Source organism: Macaca nemestrina, chromosome 11 (assembly GCF_043159975.1).
Source record: "Macaca nemestrina isolate mMacNem1 chromosome 11, mMacNem.hap1, whole genome shotgun sequence".
In the NCBI taxonomy this organism is placed as follows: Eukaryota; Metazoa; Chordata; class Mammalia; order Primates; family Cercopithecidae; genus Macaca; species Macaca nemestrina.
Genome location: NC_092135.1, coordinates 108,580,974 through 108,595,645, shown reverse-complemented (window position 1 = coordinate 108,595,645; position 14,672 = coordinate 108,580,974). Strand labels below are relative to the sequence as shown.

Below are 14,672 nucleotides of genomic sequence, written 5' to 3'. Positions count from 1 at the left end.
TGGCCTAAACACCTCGAAATATCACGTCTACTGGGATGCCATAGAATTGAAAGTCCACAGACTTGTACTAATTCTTTGCATTAAGATATTGTCTTCTAAAAATTCTTGTGAAAATACGTTATTCAAATATACTGGCATATTAATGCTAAGTAAGCACACACTTGATTATTAGCTTGATTAGTCTTTGGATCCTGATGTAATGAAGAATTACTGCATAAATAGGTAAAATTTGAAAAGGAAGAAAAAGTACTCCAGAGAGTAGACAGGTAGATGCTGGTGAAATGGTCAGGCTATTTAGCCATAAGATAACTGCCATGGTCTAAACATGTCCCCTGAAATCCATGTGTTGGAACACTTAGTCACCAGTGCAACAGTGCTGGGAGGTGGGGCCTTGTAGGAGGGTTTTAGTTCATAAGTGCAGATCCCTCATGAATAGATTAATTCCATTATAGAAAGCTTGCTGGACATAGTGGCTCCTGCCTGTAATACCAGCACTTTGGGAGGCTGAGGCAGGAGGATCTCATGAGTCCAGAAGTGTGAGACTAGCCTGGTCAACACAGAAAAATTCCATCTCTACAAAAAATAAAAATAAAAATAAATTAGCCAAGCATGATGGCACACGCCTACAGGCCCAGCTTCTAAGGAGGCTGAGGTGGGAGGAGTGCTTGAGCCTAGGACATCAAGGCTACAGTGAACCATGATCATACCACTGCATTCCAGCCCAGGTGACACAGTAAGACCTGTCTCAGAAAAAACTGAGGGTGAAGGTTTGATGGAGGGAACTTGTTCCCTTTGTGCTCCTGTACCTTCTGCCATGTAAAGACAGCATTCCTTGTGGGAAGCACAAGTTTTAAGGTGCCATCTTAGAAGCAGAAACCTATGTCTTACCAGACAACTGAACTTCCTGGCACTCGATTTTGGACTTCCCAGCCCCTAGAACTGTGAGAATTTATTGATAAATTACCCAGTCTCAGGTATTTTGTTACAGCAGCACAAATGGACTAAGACAATGACTAGGGTGGTAAAGATAAACATTTTTGTCCTACTTCAAGATTTGTCCAAAGATTGGTAAACTAACATATCCTGAACCTCTTAGTTCATTGTAAAAACTAAAGTAAACTATGCTTAAAGTAACAGAGTAAGACTACATATATTTAAATAATAGATTCTATCATTTCCATATTATAATGCTTTGTGGAGATTAAATATTAAATCCATATGTTGACTAATATCACTGTCCATTAAAATACATACTTGCATTTGTAATCATCTTTAGTGGTTATTTAATTGGCTGGAGAGAAATGTCATAATTTCTGGTGATTACGTTTTAATTTGCCTATATAATGCTCTACCCGTGCACCAAAGAAACAAGATTTTTGCATTTGATGTAAACAAAAGTCATATATGTTACATAGGATGAGGTCAGAGATGGTATCTGTGATATAATTTCTGGCTAATGTATAAAGTCCTTGAGTAAATGTAGATCCTTATGAAAAACTATGCTAGAAGATAAAAGATCAATGTCTAATCCAATCCCAACTCCAGCGAGAGGCTCAATTCAGTTAAAAAGGGTGAAAATTAAGTTACACGGTGAAATGAGAGGAGATAGAATTTGTAGTTGAGACCTGCATTTGAATCCCACTCTACTACTAAATAGCTGTATATATTTGGGTTTTATTTTTCTGAACCCCAGTTTCCTAATGTGCAAAACATATATTATAGCATTTATTTGACACAGTTCTTGGAATAATGAAATTAACATGCATGAATAAAACTATATAAATTGTGTAAAGTCCTATATACATATAATTTATTATTTTACCAATGTGATATGGACCACAGCCTAGCACCATCATTCCATGGTCATCAAAATTGATATCATGCTCCTGAGGAAATAAGAAAAGGAAGATGCGGAAATCATTATGTGTTATTATTCCATTTAATTAAACTATTTGTCCTATCATTAAGTATGTATTTCTCATTCTTCCTCTTATTAACGTGTATTCTTTATTAGTCTCTGGAAACCCATAAATATAAAGTTATACAAGTCCTACTTATTTATAAAAAATAGATATGGCACAATATTTTTAAATTAAATAGTCATGAGAACATAGCATAATTGTATGATCACATAGTCATTGTCCTTAATTTTTCACTTGTTTGATTTCATTATCTTAAGGCAGTTCTTAAAAGACTGAGTACAGGAACATATAATCATATCTCACACATGATGCCATTTTTTATTACCTAGATATCCAAAGAGGTAAAAAATATATATTCCCTAGTGTGAACTGTCTACCAAATCTAGTGCTTTCTGGATATGCCAGTTTGCCCATTCCTACCTGACCATTGTAGGTAACATAGAGATAGTTTGTTACTGACGGGTATTCTGCAGCCAGTGTATCAATCTGTAAGAGAAAACAAATAAACAAGAATGTTATTATAATTTGTTCAAGACTAAATGTTTTTTGCTTTATATATGTATATATTCCTTTAATTCCTATTACTGTAAAGTATGCAGACAGGAAAATGTATGACCCATGGAATTGCTTTCTAATTCTGAAAATAAGAGAGAGATAATAGTGACATGGTCTAGTTATCACTTGAGAAACACGGCGTTGGATCACTAGTAGTAGTAGTATCTCTCATGAACATTGCAAAGTGGTCCTATAGTCAACAGGTTACTAGGAAGACTTACCCCACCAGCTCTCTAAAAGCAGCTGTATATGAAATCTTAAATCTGAGTAAAATAACCTTTATGTAAGGATCTCTTTGGTTTGCAAATTAATGCACAGGATTTAAGTTGCCTGTGGCACTAAGTGTTCGGATGACACAAATACCATAAAGCCATAGGGGATGAACAGGGGGGAGAACAAGATCTCATTGAACATATTTGGAAATCAATTCCACTCTCAAGGGCCAGTAACTCAGCTTAGTGAGCAAGAATTTGGGGCCGACAGGGCAAGCTGGTATAAAGCAGGTGAGAAGGAAGAAAGATAATAATTGCTGAGTGGAAAATATTTAGCATCAAGCTTGAGACCTAAGGGTATGCATGTGCCTCTTGAGCATGCAGAGAAAAGTCAATGATTTTAAAGGACAAAAACCAGCTGGTGGTACTTTAAACCAAGACATCCCTTCCATTAAAGGCCAAAGGAAAAAAAAATCACAACAGCACACCTATGAATGTTCATGCGTGATTGTCATGAATACTAGATGAGCTCATTATGCCCAGCCCTATCACAATGAATACTAAATGAACCATAATGATGGGGCACTTAATATAAAGTATTACCCTGTAAAAAGTTAGTGCCAAAGGAGATAACTATTATTTTCCAGAGGGTCAGCCACCATGCTAGGAAATTTCAAGTCCTTCTATTACACTAAGGATTTCTTAACTACTTACATATTTGAACACAGGTCAAAAAGCAGAGGAGAGACAGTTTAAATTTTTGTTTTGTTTTGTTCAGTTAGGCCAAGAAAATCAGGTACTCACTCTTATCTTTACAACCTAGTGCCCTTTCCTTCTTTCCCTTTTAAGTAAAAATTAATCATGTGCTCAATAAAATTGGTGACATTATGAGCATCAACCAGATGAGTAGTGTCACTTCTTAATCCCACTCCTCTTTTTATTGACAATGGCCTTTTGAATGGGTGCCTACATTTTACCACAGAAATCCTGTTGGTGGGGGTTGGAGGGAAAGGGAAACTCTTTTACCTGTTTAACCCAAGGGTGGATGTTTTTCTTTAGCCTCAGCTCCCTTGTCTGGGCCTCAGTTAGCCCAAGGCACTTGGAAATCTGCTTATCTGAGAATCCAATCTCCTTTGCTCTTTTCAGGGTTTCTTCAGTAATGGACTCACTAGGATTTAATAGAAAAGAGAGATTCAAGTTTAGACCAAACACAATAAAAAGCAGTGACAAGTTCAATTTCAAAAACACCAAGGCTTCTTATTTTCCACCTTCAAACATATTTAAGTCCTGTTGTCTTTTAAAAATACACAAATAATGACGAACCCACTCAATCTTCCAGCCTCTATGAAGTCTTCTATTTGCAAAGCTGACAATCTCTGATCGCCTGCTTTCACACTCTATGTGACCTCTTCCCTGCTGCTTTTATAAAAAATGGCAAGTGCATTTACTGTTCTAATAAATGTGCTCATTAGTAATAATCGGAGACTTCACTCTCTAAATCCAGGAGCCCTTTCTCAGTTTTCATTTTCCTCAACCTGTCATCACAAGACCCTTTTGATTATTTATTTCTTAAAAAGATATTCTGGCTTCCACTAAGTGACTCCTCACTCTACTTTATTACTCACAACTACCATTTACTAGTTTGGGTTTCCCCCGCCAGGGCTCTACCCTTTGTTACCTGCTTTTGTCTTCCCTCTCTCCCTCTCTAAATTCGGCCACTGTCATGGGTGCAAGTTGCATGGTTGGTTGGTGATTCCCAAATCCATGGCCTATTCTCCAACATCTGACCTGTGCTCCAGGTCTTTATGCATATGAGCTTCGAGAATCATCTTCACCTAGGCGTCCCAACATTGCATCAGGTTGGATATCCTCTCCATAAATCACCTCTGCTTACTAATATCACCCATCGGTCTACGTTGAGAAGACAGTTTTGTCATTTTATAATTGTTTTCTGCTCAAACTAGATTTGTCTTATTTTCCCCCTGCTCCTGTCCATAGTGTAGACTTTATTTGTATTGTTTCTCTCATCTGTAACACCTTTGACATTCCTTTTACCTTCTCAACTTCTCCCCAACCCTCAGCAGCCCTTCAAAGTCCAACTAAAGCCAAGCTTTATTTGTGAAGCCTTTTGGTTTGCTCTCATCCATGCTGAACTTCTTGTGCTTTTGACTGCCTCTTTTGCTTGAAGCGATGGACATAGAACCATACAGTTTAGCATGTCCATTTTCACCTGATACTTTTAATGTCTCTTAACTTTTATTCATCAATCAGGCTTTTTCCTGCTAGATTTAAGTTCCATAAAGGTAAAGAAGACATTTGGCTTATTTACCAGATTACTCCCCAAATCGACCACATTATCTGGCCCACAGAGAGCATTCAATAATCATTGATGAAAATAAATAAATGAAGGATAAATATAAGTAATATAAACACAAATAAAATGCATATATTTTATAAATTAATTATAAATATAATTTATGAATATAAATAAATGAAGGATAAATATAAAAACTTCAATTCCCTAGGTTTTTATTTTATAGAAAAGACAAAGAAATGATTAAAATTAGCTCATAACTAGATTTCAAAATGCACGCAAAAATAATTTGTAAAGAACTAAGGGAAAGAAAAATAAAATACTACTGTAAAAGCATCTTTAACCAGATACCTGTGGGCCAGCTATTTCATGTAATAGTTAATACAATACAATTCAATTATAATAGTTTGATAGTCAATACAATGAAATTAAAATAGTGTATTGCCAGAAGAACTAACTTGCATTAAGAAAACATTTTCATGAAATGCTGTTAATAAAATGTAATTGGATTAAATCTATTGCATTTTATTCATTCTAATCATTAATCTGCTTTAATTAATTCATATTGTGAGTTTGGAGAAGAAAAATCAAGCTGGCGTATATAATGGCTATTTCTCTGACTTTCCAATGTCAGTATTAGTTTAAATTTTTGCAGCTACAGTTCTTCCTAGTCAATTTGCTTTTCCTATTGAACCTAAATTCCCTTCTGTCTCTAATCAGTGTGTTAAATCTCCCATTGAATTTAATTTCTTCTCTTTTTATTCTTATTTTGAATTTAGTTTTCCCAAGTATTTGTTAAGCATTCTCTCAGAGCAATGCATTTTCCTGTTAAATTCTTGAATGCGATCCAATATTAAGTATTATTGCTGACTTAGTATGTGTGCCAAGCCCTGTGCTTTGGAACTGTGCCATCCAACATAGTAGCCCCTAGCCACATGTGGTTATTTAAATTGAAAAGTTAATTAAATCTTTTACAACTAAAAATTTAGATCTACAGTCACGAAAGCCAGGTTTCAAGTGCTCAATAGCCACACATGGTCAGTGGCTCCAGTGTCAGAAAGTGCAGATTATAGAATATTTCATCATCACAGAAATTTCTACTGAACAGTACTGCCCCAGAAGATACGGAAGCAATATTTGAGACAATGAAATGATAGTGATTCAAAACACTTTATGGAGGGATAAGCTATGTGGTGCTACGTGAGCCCAGAGAAAGATAATAGTGTGAAAGACTGTACTTGAGAAATACTATGGCAGTGGAGGGATGAGAACAGATCTATAAAGAAAGTTCAATTTGGCCGGGGGCAGTGGCTCACACCTGTAATCCCAGCACTTTGGGAGGCCGAGGCGGGCAAATCACAAGGTCAGGAGTTTGAGACCAGCCTGGCCAACATGGTGAAACCCCATCCCTACTAAAAATACAAAAAATTAGCTGGGCATAGTGGCAGGTGTCTGTTAATCCCAGCTACTTGAGAGGCTGAGGCAAAAGAATCACTTGAACCCAGGAGGTGGGGGTTGCAGTGAGCTGAGATCACGCCACTGCACTGCAACCCAGACAATGGAGTGAGACTCCACCTCAAAAAAAAAAGAAAAAAGAAAGTTCAACTATATATAGATAAAAGAGTTGACAGATGTACAATAGACAATGGCAATAGTATTGGCTATTGTTTGAGAGCAACAGTGGACATGGCACGTAAGGGAAACATACTGAGGATTTGTAGTTGGAAAGAGTGTACAGGAAAGTGGATGGTGAGGGCAGAGCCACATTCATTATCATTCTTTCATTAGTGCTTTAACATTTAGTGAATATGTGCTCTGTATCAGACCTGTGCTGCCTATATTAATGATGGAAGATGAAATATTGTATTCTTACATTTGGGAGGTCAGAGGATGTTAGGAAGCACGAATAGCCATTGATATGTCTACATCATGAGAGGTGCCATGAGAGAAGTGTGCACAAGTTGATGCTGTGGCTTACGGCAGGGGCCCCCAGCTTCCAAAGGGGAAGTCTGGAAAGGCTTTACCCCAGAGGGGACTTTTGAGCTTCAGAGAGCCTTAGAAACACCAAAGTTTGTGGTTACTTTTAGTTTCGGGGAAAAAAAAAGAGAGAGAGAAATTAATTTTAAAAGTAGAGGAAAGATTTCCTTTTTTTTGTTATTGTTGCTATTTGTTTTAGAAACGTATGTTTCTACTTCCCTTGCCAAGAATATGCTCCCAAACCAATTACTCATTTGTTTATGTGCAAGTATGCACTCAGCGTTTCAGTGGAAGTGCTTGACATATAAGCTATTTTTCTAAGTTAGAACAATAACCACTTTTACTTAAATGACTAAAATCCTAACTCTGAAGAACAGTCATCCAGATACACGTAAGACACATGCCTTGAAAAGAACCATCACATCTATAATTGTGACCATGGGCGAACACAGCAGCACCACAAGTGCAGGTTCTTCAAGTGCTAAGATAACCAGAAGTCATGTAGTTATCTTTAGCTTTTTCAGTCAGGTTTTTCTATTTGTTTGTTGTGATAATTTTTAGGGTGTCTTTAATTATTTGTTTGCATTCCTTCTTACATGGAATACCAGTCAGTTCTTCAAAGGTCGCTATGTTGTTTAAAATGAAAATTACAAGTAATGGTATTAAATAAGAAAAATTTAGATTCTTCACATTTCTATTAGGGATGCAATAAATTTGCATTTGTTTCATCTACATTCAGCAATGCAGTATTTTCATGCAGGAATGTAGTATTTTCATTTCTGGAATACACATAATTTATCTTGTTCTTTTTCGCCACAAGAGTCTAACAGATTATATGTAGACATCTCTAGAAAATATACAAAGTCTTCCTCCTCTACCTACTAAATAAAACTGGGGACACACTTACCAGCAAAGAAATAAAAATAATAAGAAAGAAGGGACAATGAGAAAGAAGAAAGAAAAGTTTGATTGATAAGAATTGGCCTTGTGCATTAAAAAGTGAAGTGAGTTAATTTTGTACTCAGCTCTGGTGATGGAAAAAAAGTCATCTGTAAATCAGACTAACTCAATTGTTACTGCTCCCCAGTCCGTAGCATTTCCCACAGCAGAGAGTTTTCATAATTTAAAGGAAAAGTCTGAGAAGAGTAACAGTAACACAAAATAATGATTGTGAATGATACTTCAGAATGGGAGTGAAAACCTTCTACATAGCCATCCCCTTAAATCATACCAGGTGAGAATTTTGAAACAGATGTACCAAGCTAGACCTGCACATTGCATATTTTAATCTCACTAGTTGATTCTTAGGACATTTTCTTGGTGAGCCAAAAACTGCTTTAACGTCTGCCCAATTTTCAAATAACTACATCAATAATATAATACGATATTTTAAAATGTCTTGAAAATTCGAATTATTAAATTGAAATGGTATATTAGTACATTCATGTTCATCTACCTTAACTTGAATACAGATATTGGGTATGTGTGATCATTGGATGTTCAAAGTGATATAATTTCTATAGTATTCATGGTCTCTCTGGTTATTTCTGCTCTTTAGACATGATCATGAAATACTGCAAAGCACTTAGCAATCCTCCTCACTGAGAAATCACTGTTGATCCTGACCCACCACAGCCATTAGAGAGGCACAGACAAGTTAGATCCCTTCCCACAGTCTGTGCTGCCTAATTCCACAAGGTACTCCTAACGCCAAGACAGGAAGCCGGTCAATTCTCTGTATTGTCCTCACCTTTCCTCTCCTCTGTTTTCTCTCTTCTGTGTAACACCAGGCTGGCTGATATGTCATTACACACAGAAGAAAATTCACTTTAGTCCCAGCTTGTTCTGATACAAAATTTTATTTTGTGTCCCATTATAATAAAAGAAAAAAAAAGACAGTTCAAAGACACAATTCATTAGTTGTGGGGCAGTGATTTAGATCAGGTAAAATCTCCTCAGAGTCAGATACAAGATGAATAATCTTAAGCAAACACAAAGCTCATTTAATAATGTGGAGACTCAGATAGATGCTCCTCATCTTTATCTGCCCACATTGTGCTCCCTCCATTTTGTTTGCCAAAAAGAATTTCCATCACGGTGGGTTTTTGTTTTTGTTTTTTAAATTAAGCTAGGTAAATGCTTATTTTTGAAACAAGGCTATAACATTTTTATTTTTCTGAAGGAAAAAATAAAAACCTTAATTTGAAAATAAAAACAAATAAAATTTGTTTAAAAAAAAAATAAAAACCTTAATTTGAAACAAACCTTAATTTGAAACAAACTCAAAACAGAATAATTACTAAAGGAAATATAAATACTGAATTTCTAATTCAACACTGCTTTTTGAAACCTCAATAGGGAATACTCCGTTTATATTATGTTGTAAATCAAGACAGCTTTATGCCCAGCTAGAAATGTGATCAGCTGAAGAAAGCATATTGCACAAAAGCACACAATTTTAAAATATGCATACTAAATTATCCTTCTGTTATTTGATATGTGTTTGTATGTGCTAGTATTTTATGTTTATTTTTACTCTTTTGAACATGTACACATTAAATCTGTATTTCAGAACAATGTCCTCTAAAATATGCTATTATATACACAACTTTTCTTTCCCTTGCCATTTTGCTTTGCTTTGAGAGTTCAAGGGCAAACTTTAGAAAAGGTTAGACTTTCATCATTGCATAATAGAATGTATACAGTAAAACAACACACCAAATGGCTGTGATGCTGGCCTTTTCATAATCTTCAGTTTCTTTCTACTTAGCAGCACAAAATGACAGTTTGAAATTTTAGAAGGGGAAAAAAAAATGCCTTAAAACCAAACCGTCAGACTTTTACACACTCTGCCATAATCTTCAAATGGTGAGACAGCATGGTTCGGCTTCTACAGCAAGAAGTCTCTGGTGTGTTCTCTGGTTTACAAACAATACAAGTCTTTCTCTTCGCTCTCTAAGACTTCCAATGTAGATATTGTTGTCGTTGTTGTTTAAAATTCCTCCCTGTCATCTCTGAAACTTCCTCCACTCACACTTAGTCTTCAATCATAAATGATAAAAGGAAATGGAATAAATTCCCCTTAATGAGGAAATTTTCACCTGGCACAGAGGAGCTGGGGAAATCTATTAGCTGACTGGAGGAACGCCTGCAGCATTCTAATTATCAGGGGAGCAGGCGCACTTCACACAGTCCTCTCTTCCACTTGACTGGCTTTTATCGGATCCACCAACTCACAAGTAATACTAAACCAAATTTCCCCTCCAGATTGCACAAGCTCTAATGTGAAAATGAGCACTCCACCTGGCCTACAATTATGGGATGGGTTTGCAATTTTATTATTATCCTCTTTAAAAAGGAAAAAAAAACAAACACTCCAAAATGGCAGAAAAAAACTAAGCCTGATGTTCAGTAATGGCATCTGCTTTAATAAGAGAATTGAGTAAGATATATGTTCTCTGCCTCATGAACCCTCACTAGCCTCTCTCTTGAGTTTTTTACTTCTTCACTTATTATTTTTGGCATTTCATAGGTTCAAGACCATGCCACAATCACAATAATGCTATCAGTGGAGAAATTATTTGCCACCTCTCTTCATTCAGGGAGACAAGTTACTACGTATTTCCTTAAGAGAAATGCAAAAGACAATTTTCAAAAATAGGAGTGGCATTTAGAAGGGCAAAGTATAAAAACACAGGCAATTGGGTAGACACTACTATTTTGTCTTAATTTTTGAGTACCACGGCTGTTTCTATACAGGAATGAGGTCTTTGAAGGAATTTAAGAAGACCTGAATCTTTAAATTTCTTGTACAGAGCAAATAATACCTAGATCCAATGTTCACATGAAAATATGGCATCGAGAAAATTATCTAATAGTGCTAAGTGGACCCAGATTCTATCACAATAAGGCTAAAATGTTACAAGTAATCGTTTTCAAAAAATGGCATACATAAAACTATATTTCACCTTAAAGGCTAGTAATAATAACAGCAAAATCAACATTAAGAAGGAAACCTTATGAGAAACTGATAAAGTAGACATCTTTAAATAGGCAAGTTTTAATTTTCTGAATTTCATCTTCTTTTTTGCTAATCTTTAATAACCCTAATAATCCAGAAATATCATGATATTACTTTTATTCTGGTAAAGCCACTCATTTAGTATTGAATATAATGTCATAATTAGGTTCTATGAATACAAGGAATAATGATGAAAAAAAGCTTAATGTCAGTTAATTGCAATTTTTGAGCCTTAATAAACCACATTTTGTTTTTTCATGTTTTTTTTTTGTTTGTTTGTTTGTTTTGTTTTGTTTTGTTTGAGACAGAGTCTCGCTCTGTTGCCCAGGCTAGAGTGCAGTGGCGCGATCTCTGCTCACTGCAAGCTCTGCCTCCTGGGTTCACGCCATTCTCCTGCCTCAACTTCCTGAGTAGCTGGGACTACAGGCGCCCGCCACCACGCCTGGCTAATTTTTTTTTTTTTTTTTTGTATATTTAGTAGAGATGGGGTTTCACCATGTTAGCCAGGATAGTCTCAATCTCCTGACCTCATGATCCACCCGCCTCGGCCTCCCAAAGTGCTGGGATTACAGGCGTGAACCACCGCCCCCGGGCCATGGTTCTTAATTTAAGATGCAGTGACTCTCTCTCTGCCCTTGATTTTACCAAATTTGAATTTTACCTTTCATCTTTACCAAGATGAAAAACAAATGGAAACCACCTAACCAAAGCAGTAAGTTATGTCAATTCATAGGTAAGAAAGTATTCTCTTATATTCAAAAAAAGCATGCTGATACCAATCAAATAGCTTTTGCTTGAGCCAATTAGACTAAAGGGTTAAGTCCATACTATGAAATATTGTTTCTGTTATTTCTGATGAATACATTTATTTATAATTTTAAATCTATTCAATGTATGCCTTCCCCAAAATAAAGATGTATTCAGTAAGCAAAACTCTTGATTTTCCCCTGAATATAAGATTTTTATGTGTACAGAATTTAAATCTAACAGATAAAAAGAAACACTTTATGAGGCCTCATAGAAAATAGGGATTGAATGGGCACTCTTTGATGTTTTATAATTTGTTATTGCAAATACATTTATTCGAAAGTCCTATATTTTAAAACATCTCTATCATCTTTGTTTAAATCATCATGTTTCCACAGAGCAATTTTCCAAACATCACGTAGGTTGTACCAAGCAACAAATACATAAATATAACTTTGAATATAGCTTTCTTTGACTTCTAGAAAGAATTACGTAGAGCCTTGTTAAAATAAATAACTTTTTTTTTTTTTTGAGATAGAATCTCGTTCTGTTGCCCAGGTTGGAGGGCAGTGGTGTGATCTCAGCTCACTGCAACCTCCACCTCCCCAGTTCAGTCGATTCTCCTGCCTCAGCCTCCCAAGTGGCTGGGACTACAGGCACCTGCCACCATGCCCAGCTAATTTTTGTATTTTTAGTAGAGACAGGGTTTCACTATGTTGGCCAGGCTGGTCTCAAACTACTGACCTCGTGATCCGCCTGTTTTGGCCTCCCAAAAACTTAACAGAAGCCTATCTACTAATAACTACTGCATATTTTTTTCCTAGAAAAATGTAAGATATATAAGAATAATTTTTGACTACATTTTTCTAGTTCTTGAAGGAAAAAATGTAAGCCATTTTTAGAAAGGAGGAAAAGGAGAAGTTTTTTTTAGGAGGATGTGGGAAAATTCTAGAATTAAATTCCCAGTGACATGTCATATTCAATCTATGTTGATATGAGGCTTACTACCTACATGGAAAGCAGATATCTTTATTATCTGGGTTTTTTTTATAAGAAAACATATAAAATGCACATTAATATCCATGAGAGCAAAAATTATCCACTTGACACTACAACTGTATACTCATCAATTTATCAGCTGAAGAGTGGGTAGAAGGGGAGGGGTAGAAGAAGTAGCTGCAATTTGATACTGCCAGGTGGATATTGCTGTGATGGCCATTACATTATCATCAGTATAGTTATATAGGCAAATAGTGTCAAAATGCCTACTTCAACCTCAGAAAGGCAAATACCTTTGCCCAAAACCTGCAGTCATACTCCACCATCCTGAGAAAAAGACTCATCAGTCAGATAAAATAATAAATGTGGTACGTATTCAGCACAACAGCAAGAAGGTAATAAGTGCTTAATAGGTGCAATTGCTGGAGGAAAAGGAAGAAGGGAAAGAAACAGACCAACAGGGAGGAGAAAGAGGAAGAGGAAGAAGAGAAGAAGCAGGAGAAGTTTAGCAGAGCAAAACTAGCAAGTCACCTACATTTGGCTCAGCACCTCAGCTCTCTTTGTTTTCTTTCCTCTCCTGTGGAGTATTTCTGTACTCATACCTTGAGGTGGTGAGGGGCCACCATACTTTTGACTCCCTGCAAATCAAAATTGATCTTCTGGAGAGAGAGCACTCTCAGGCATTTACTCCACTGTCAGGAGGCGTGGTCGCTGCCTTATACTCTTTGGGTACAAAATGCGTGACTATCCGAAGGTCAGACTCGAAGGTTTTATGCCCCATAAAGGCATCTCAAGTATAAATTACCAGGTGAAGAAATTCTGGGGTCAGCAACTAATTATCCAGCTTCTGTAATTATAGCTCTGGCAGCCTATTTTGTGTAAATTTAATTTCCATTCTACGCTCAAGAGTTGTTTTACTCATACCTGCCTAAACATGGAAGACAAGGTACTTGTATTTTAAAGAAAATCTATCTATAGACATATATTGTGTATAAATATATGCAATCTTTTATTACAAATAAAGTAAAACTTAAAAAGAAAATTCTCATCCTGGGTTTTTGTACCCTTGAAAATCCTGTTTACATTTTTCAAAGGTGACTTGCTGGGGCTTTCTCCCTGCCAGACTTCCTGTGTTTTCCCCCAAGAGTTTTGGAAAAGGGCAAATTCCTCACAATGTTTCCCCTCTAAGTGGGGTCAACAATGCAGGCAGCTCACAACTTGACAGCTAAGGAGGAACTGATCTCCAGCTGTCTGATTTAAAAGTCATATCTCGAAAAAGAAGCGTTTGAAAAGGGTTAGTGACGAAAACTGAAAGTGGGAGCCCTGGGCTAGATTCCTTGCTTTCCTCTGACTGGTGAGACATAAAGTATGACACACACCTCGTGTGATTCAGTTTCACCATCCAGAAAAACAGGATAGTGATATTTTTCACCTTTATTATAATAGAAATGTACTTTAACATCACCAGAGAAATACAGTAGATATCTGTATTTTAAATAAGTATTTATTTTTGTCTTAACCTTCTTCACTGGTTAATAAAATAATATCCTTTCATATAGTTGAAAATGTCTGTGAATATTTCTCACAAAAACTTCTCAGAAAATGCAAAAATTTGAAAACGTGGATAATTTTTGAAGATCAAGAGTACACAAACACTGGTTAGTTCTCACCAAGAATTAGAGATTTCACAATATACTTATAATGCCTACATGTATGTAATTTTTGACAATATAAAACAATTAGATAAATCTACTTTTATTAAAAAACAGTTTATTCAGAGCCGTCCTAGCTAATTAGTAGATACATAACTACTTTAAAAAATTAAAACCTAGAGATGTTTGTCTACAATATTTCCCAACACAGTCAGTTTATATATTGGGCTATGTATTTTCTAATTAATAATTTTGTGAATTTTGTGAATTCAA

General features: G+C 36.0%; 1 protein-coding gene across 1 annotated transcript in view; it reads right to left on the bottom strand.

Annotated features, from left to right (window-relative positions):
• LOC105481139 (carbamoyl-phosphate synthase 1) overlaps positions 1–14,672 on the bottom strand; it is a 119,616-nt gene that overhangs the window by 33,634 nt on the left and 71,310 nt on the right. The window contains exons 22-24 of the mRNA XM_011740476.2: positions 3,716–3,857; positions 2,343–2,408; positions 1,823–1,886 (exon numbers count right to left, since the gene is read on the bottom strand). Of these exons, the coding sequence (XP_011738778.2) occupies positions 1,823–1,886; positions 2,343–2,408; positions 3,716–3,857 (272 nt within the window). The remainder of the gene's footprint in view (positions 1–1,822; positions 1,887–2,342; positions 2,409–3,715; positions 3,858–14,672) is intronic.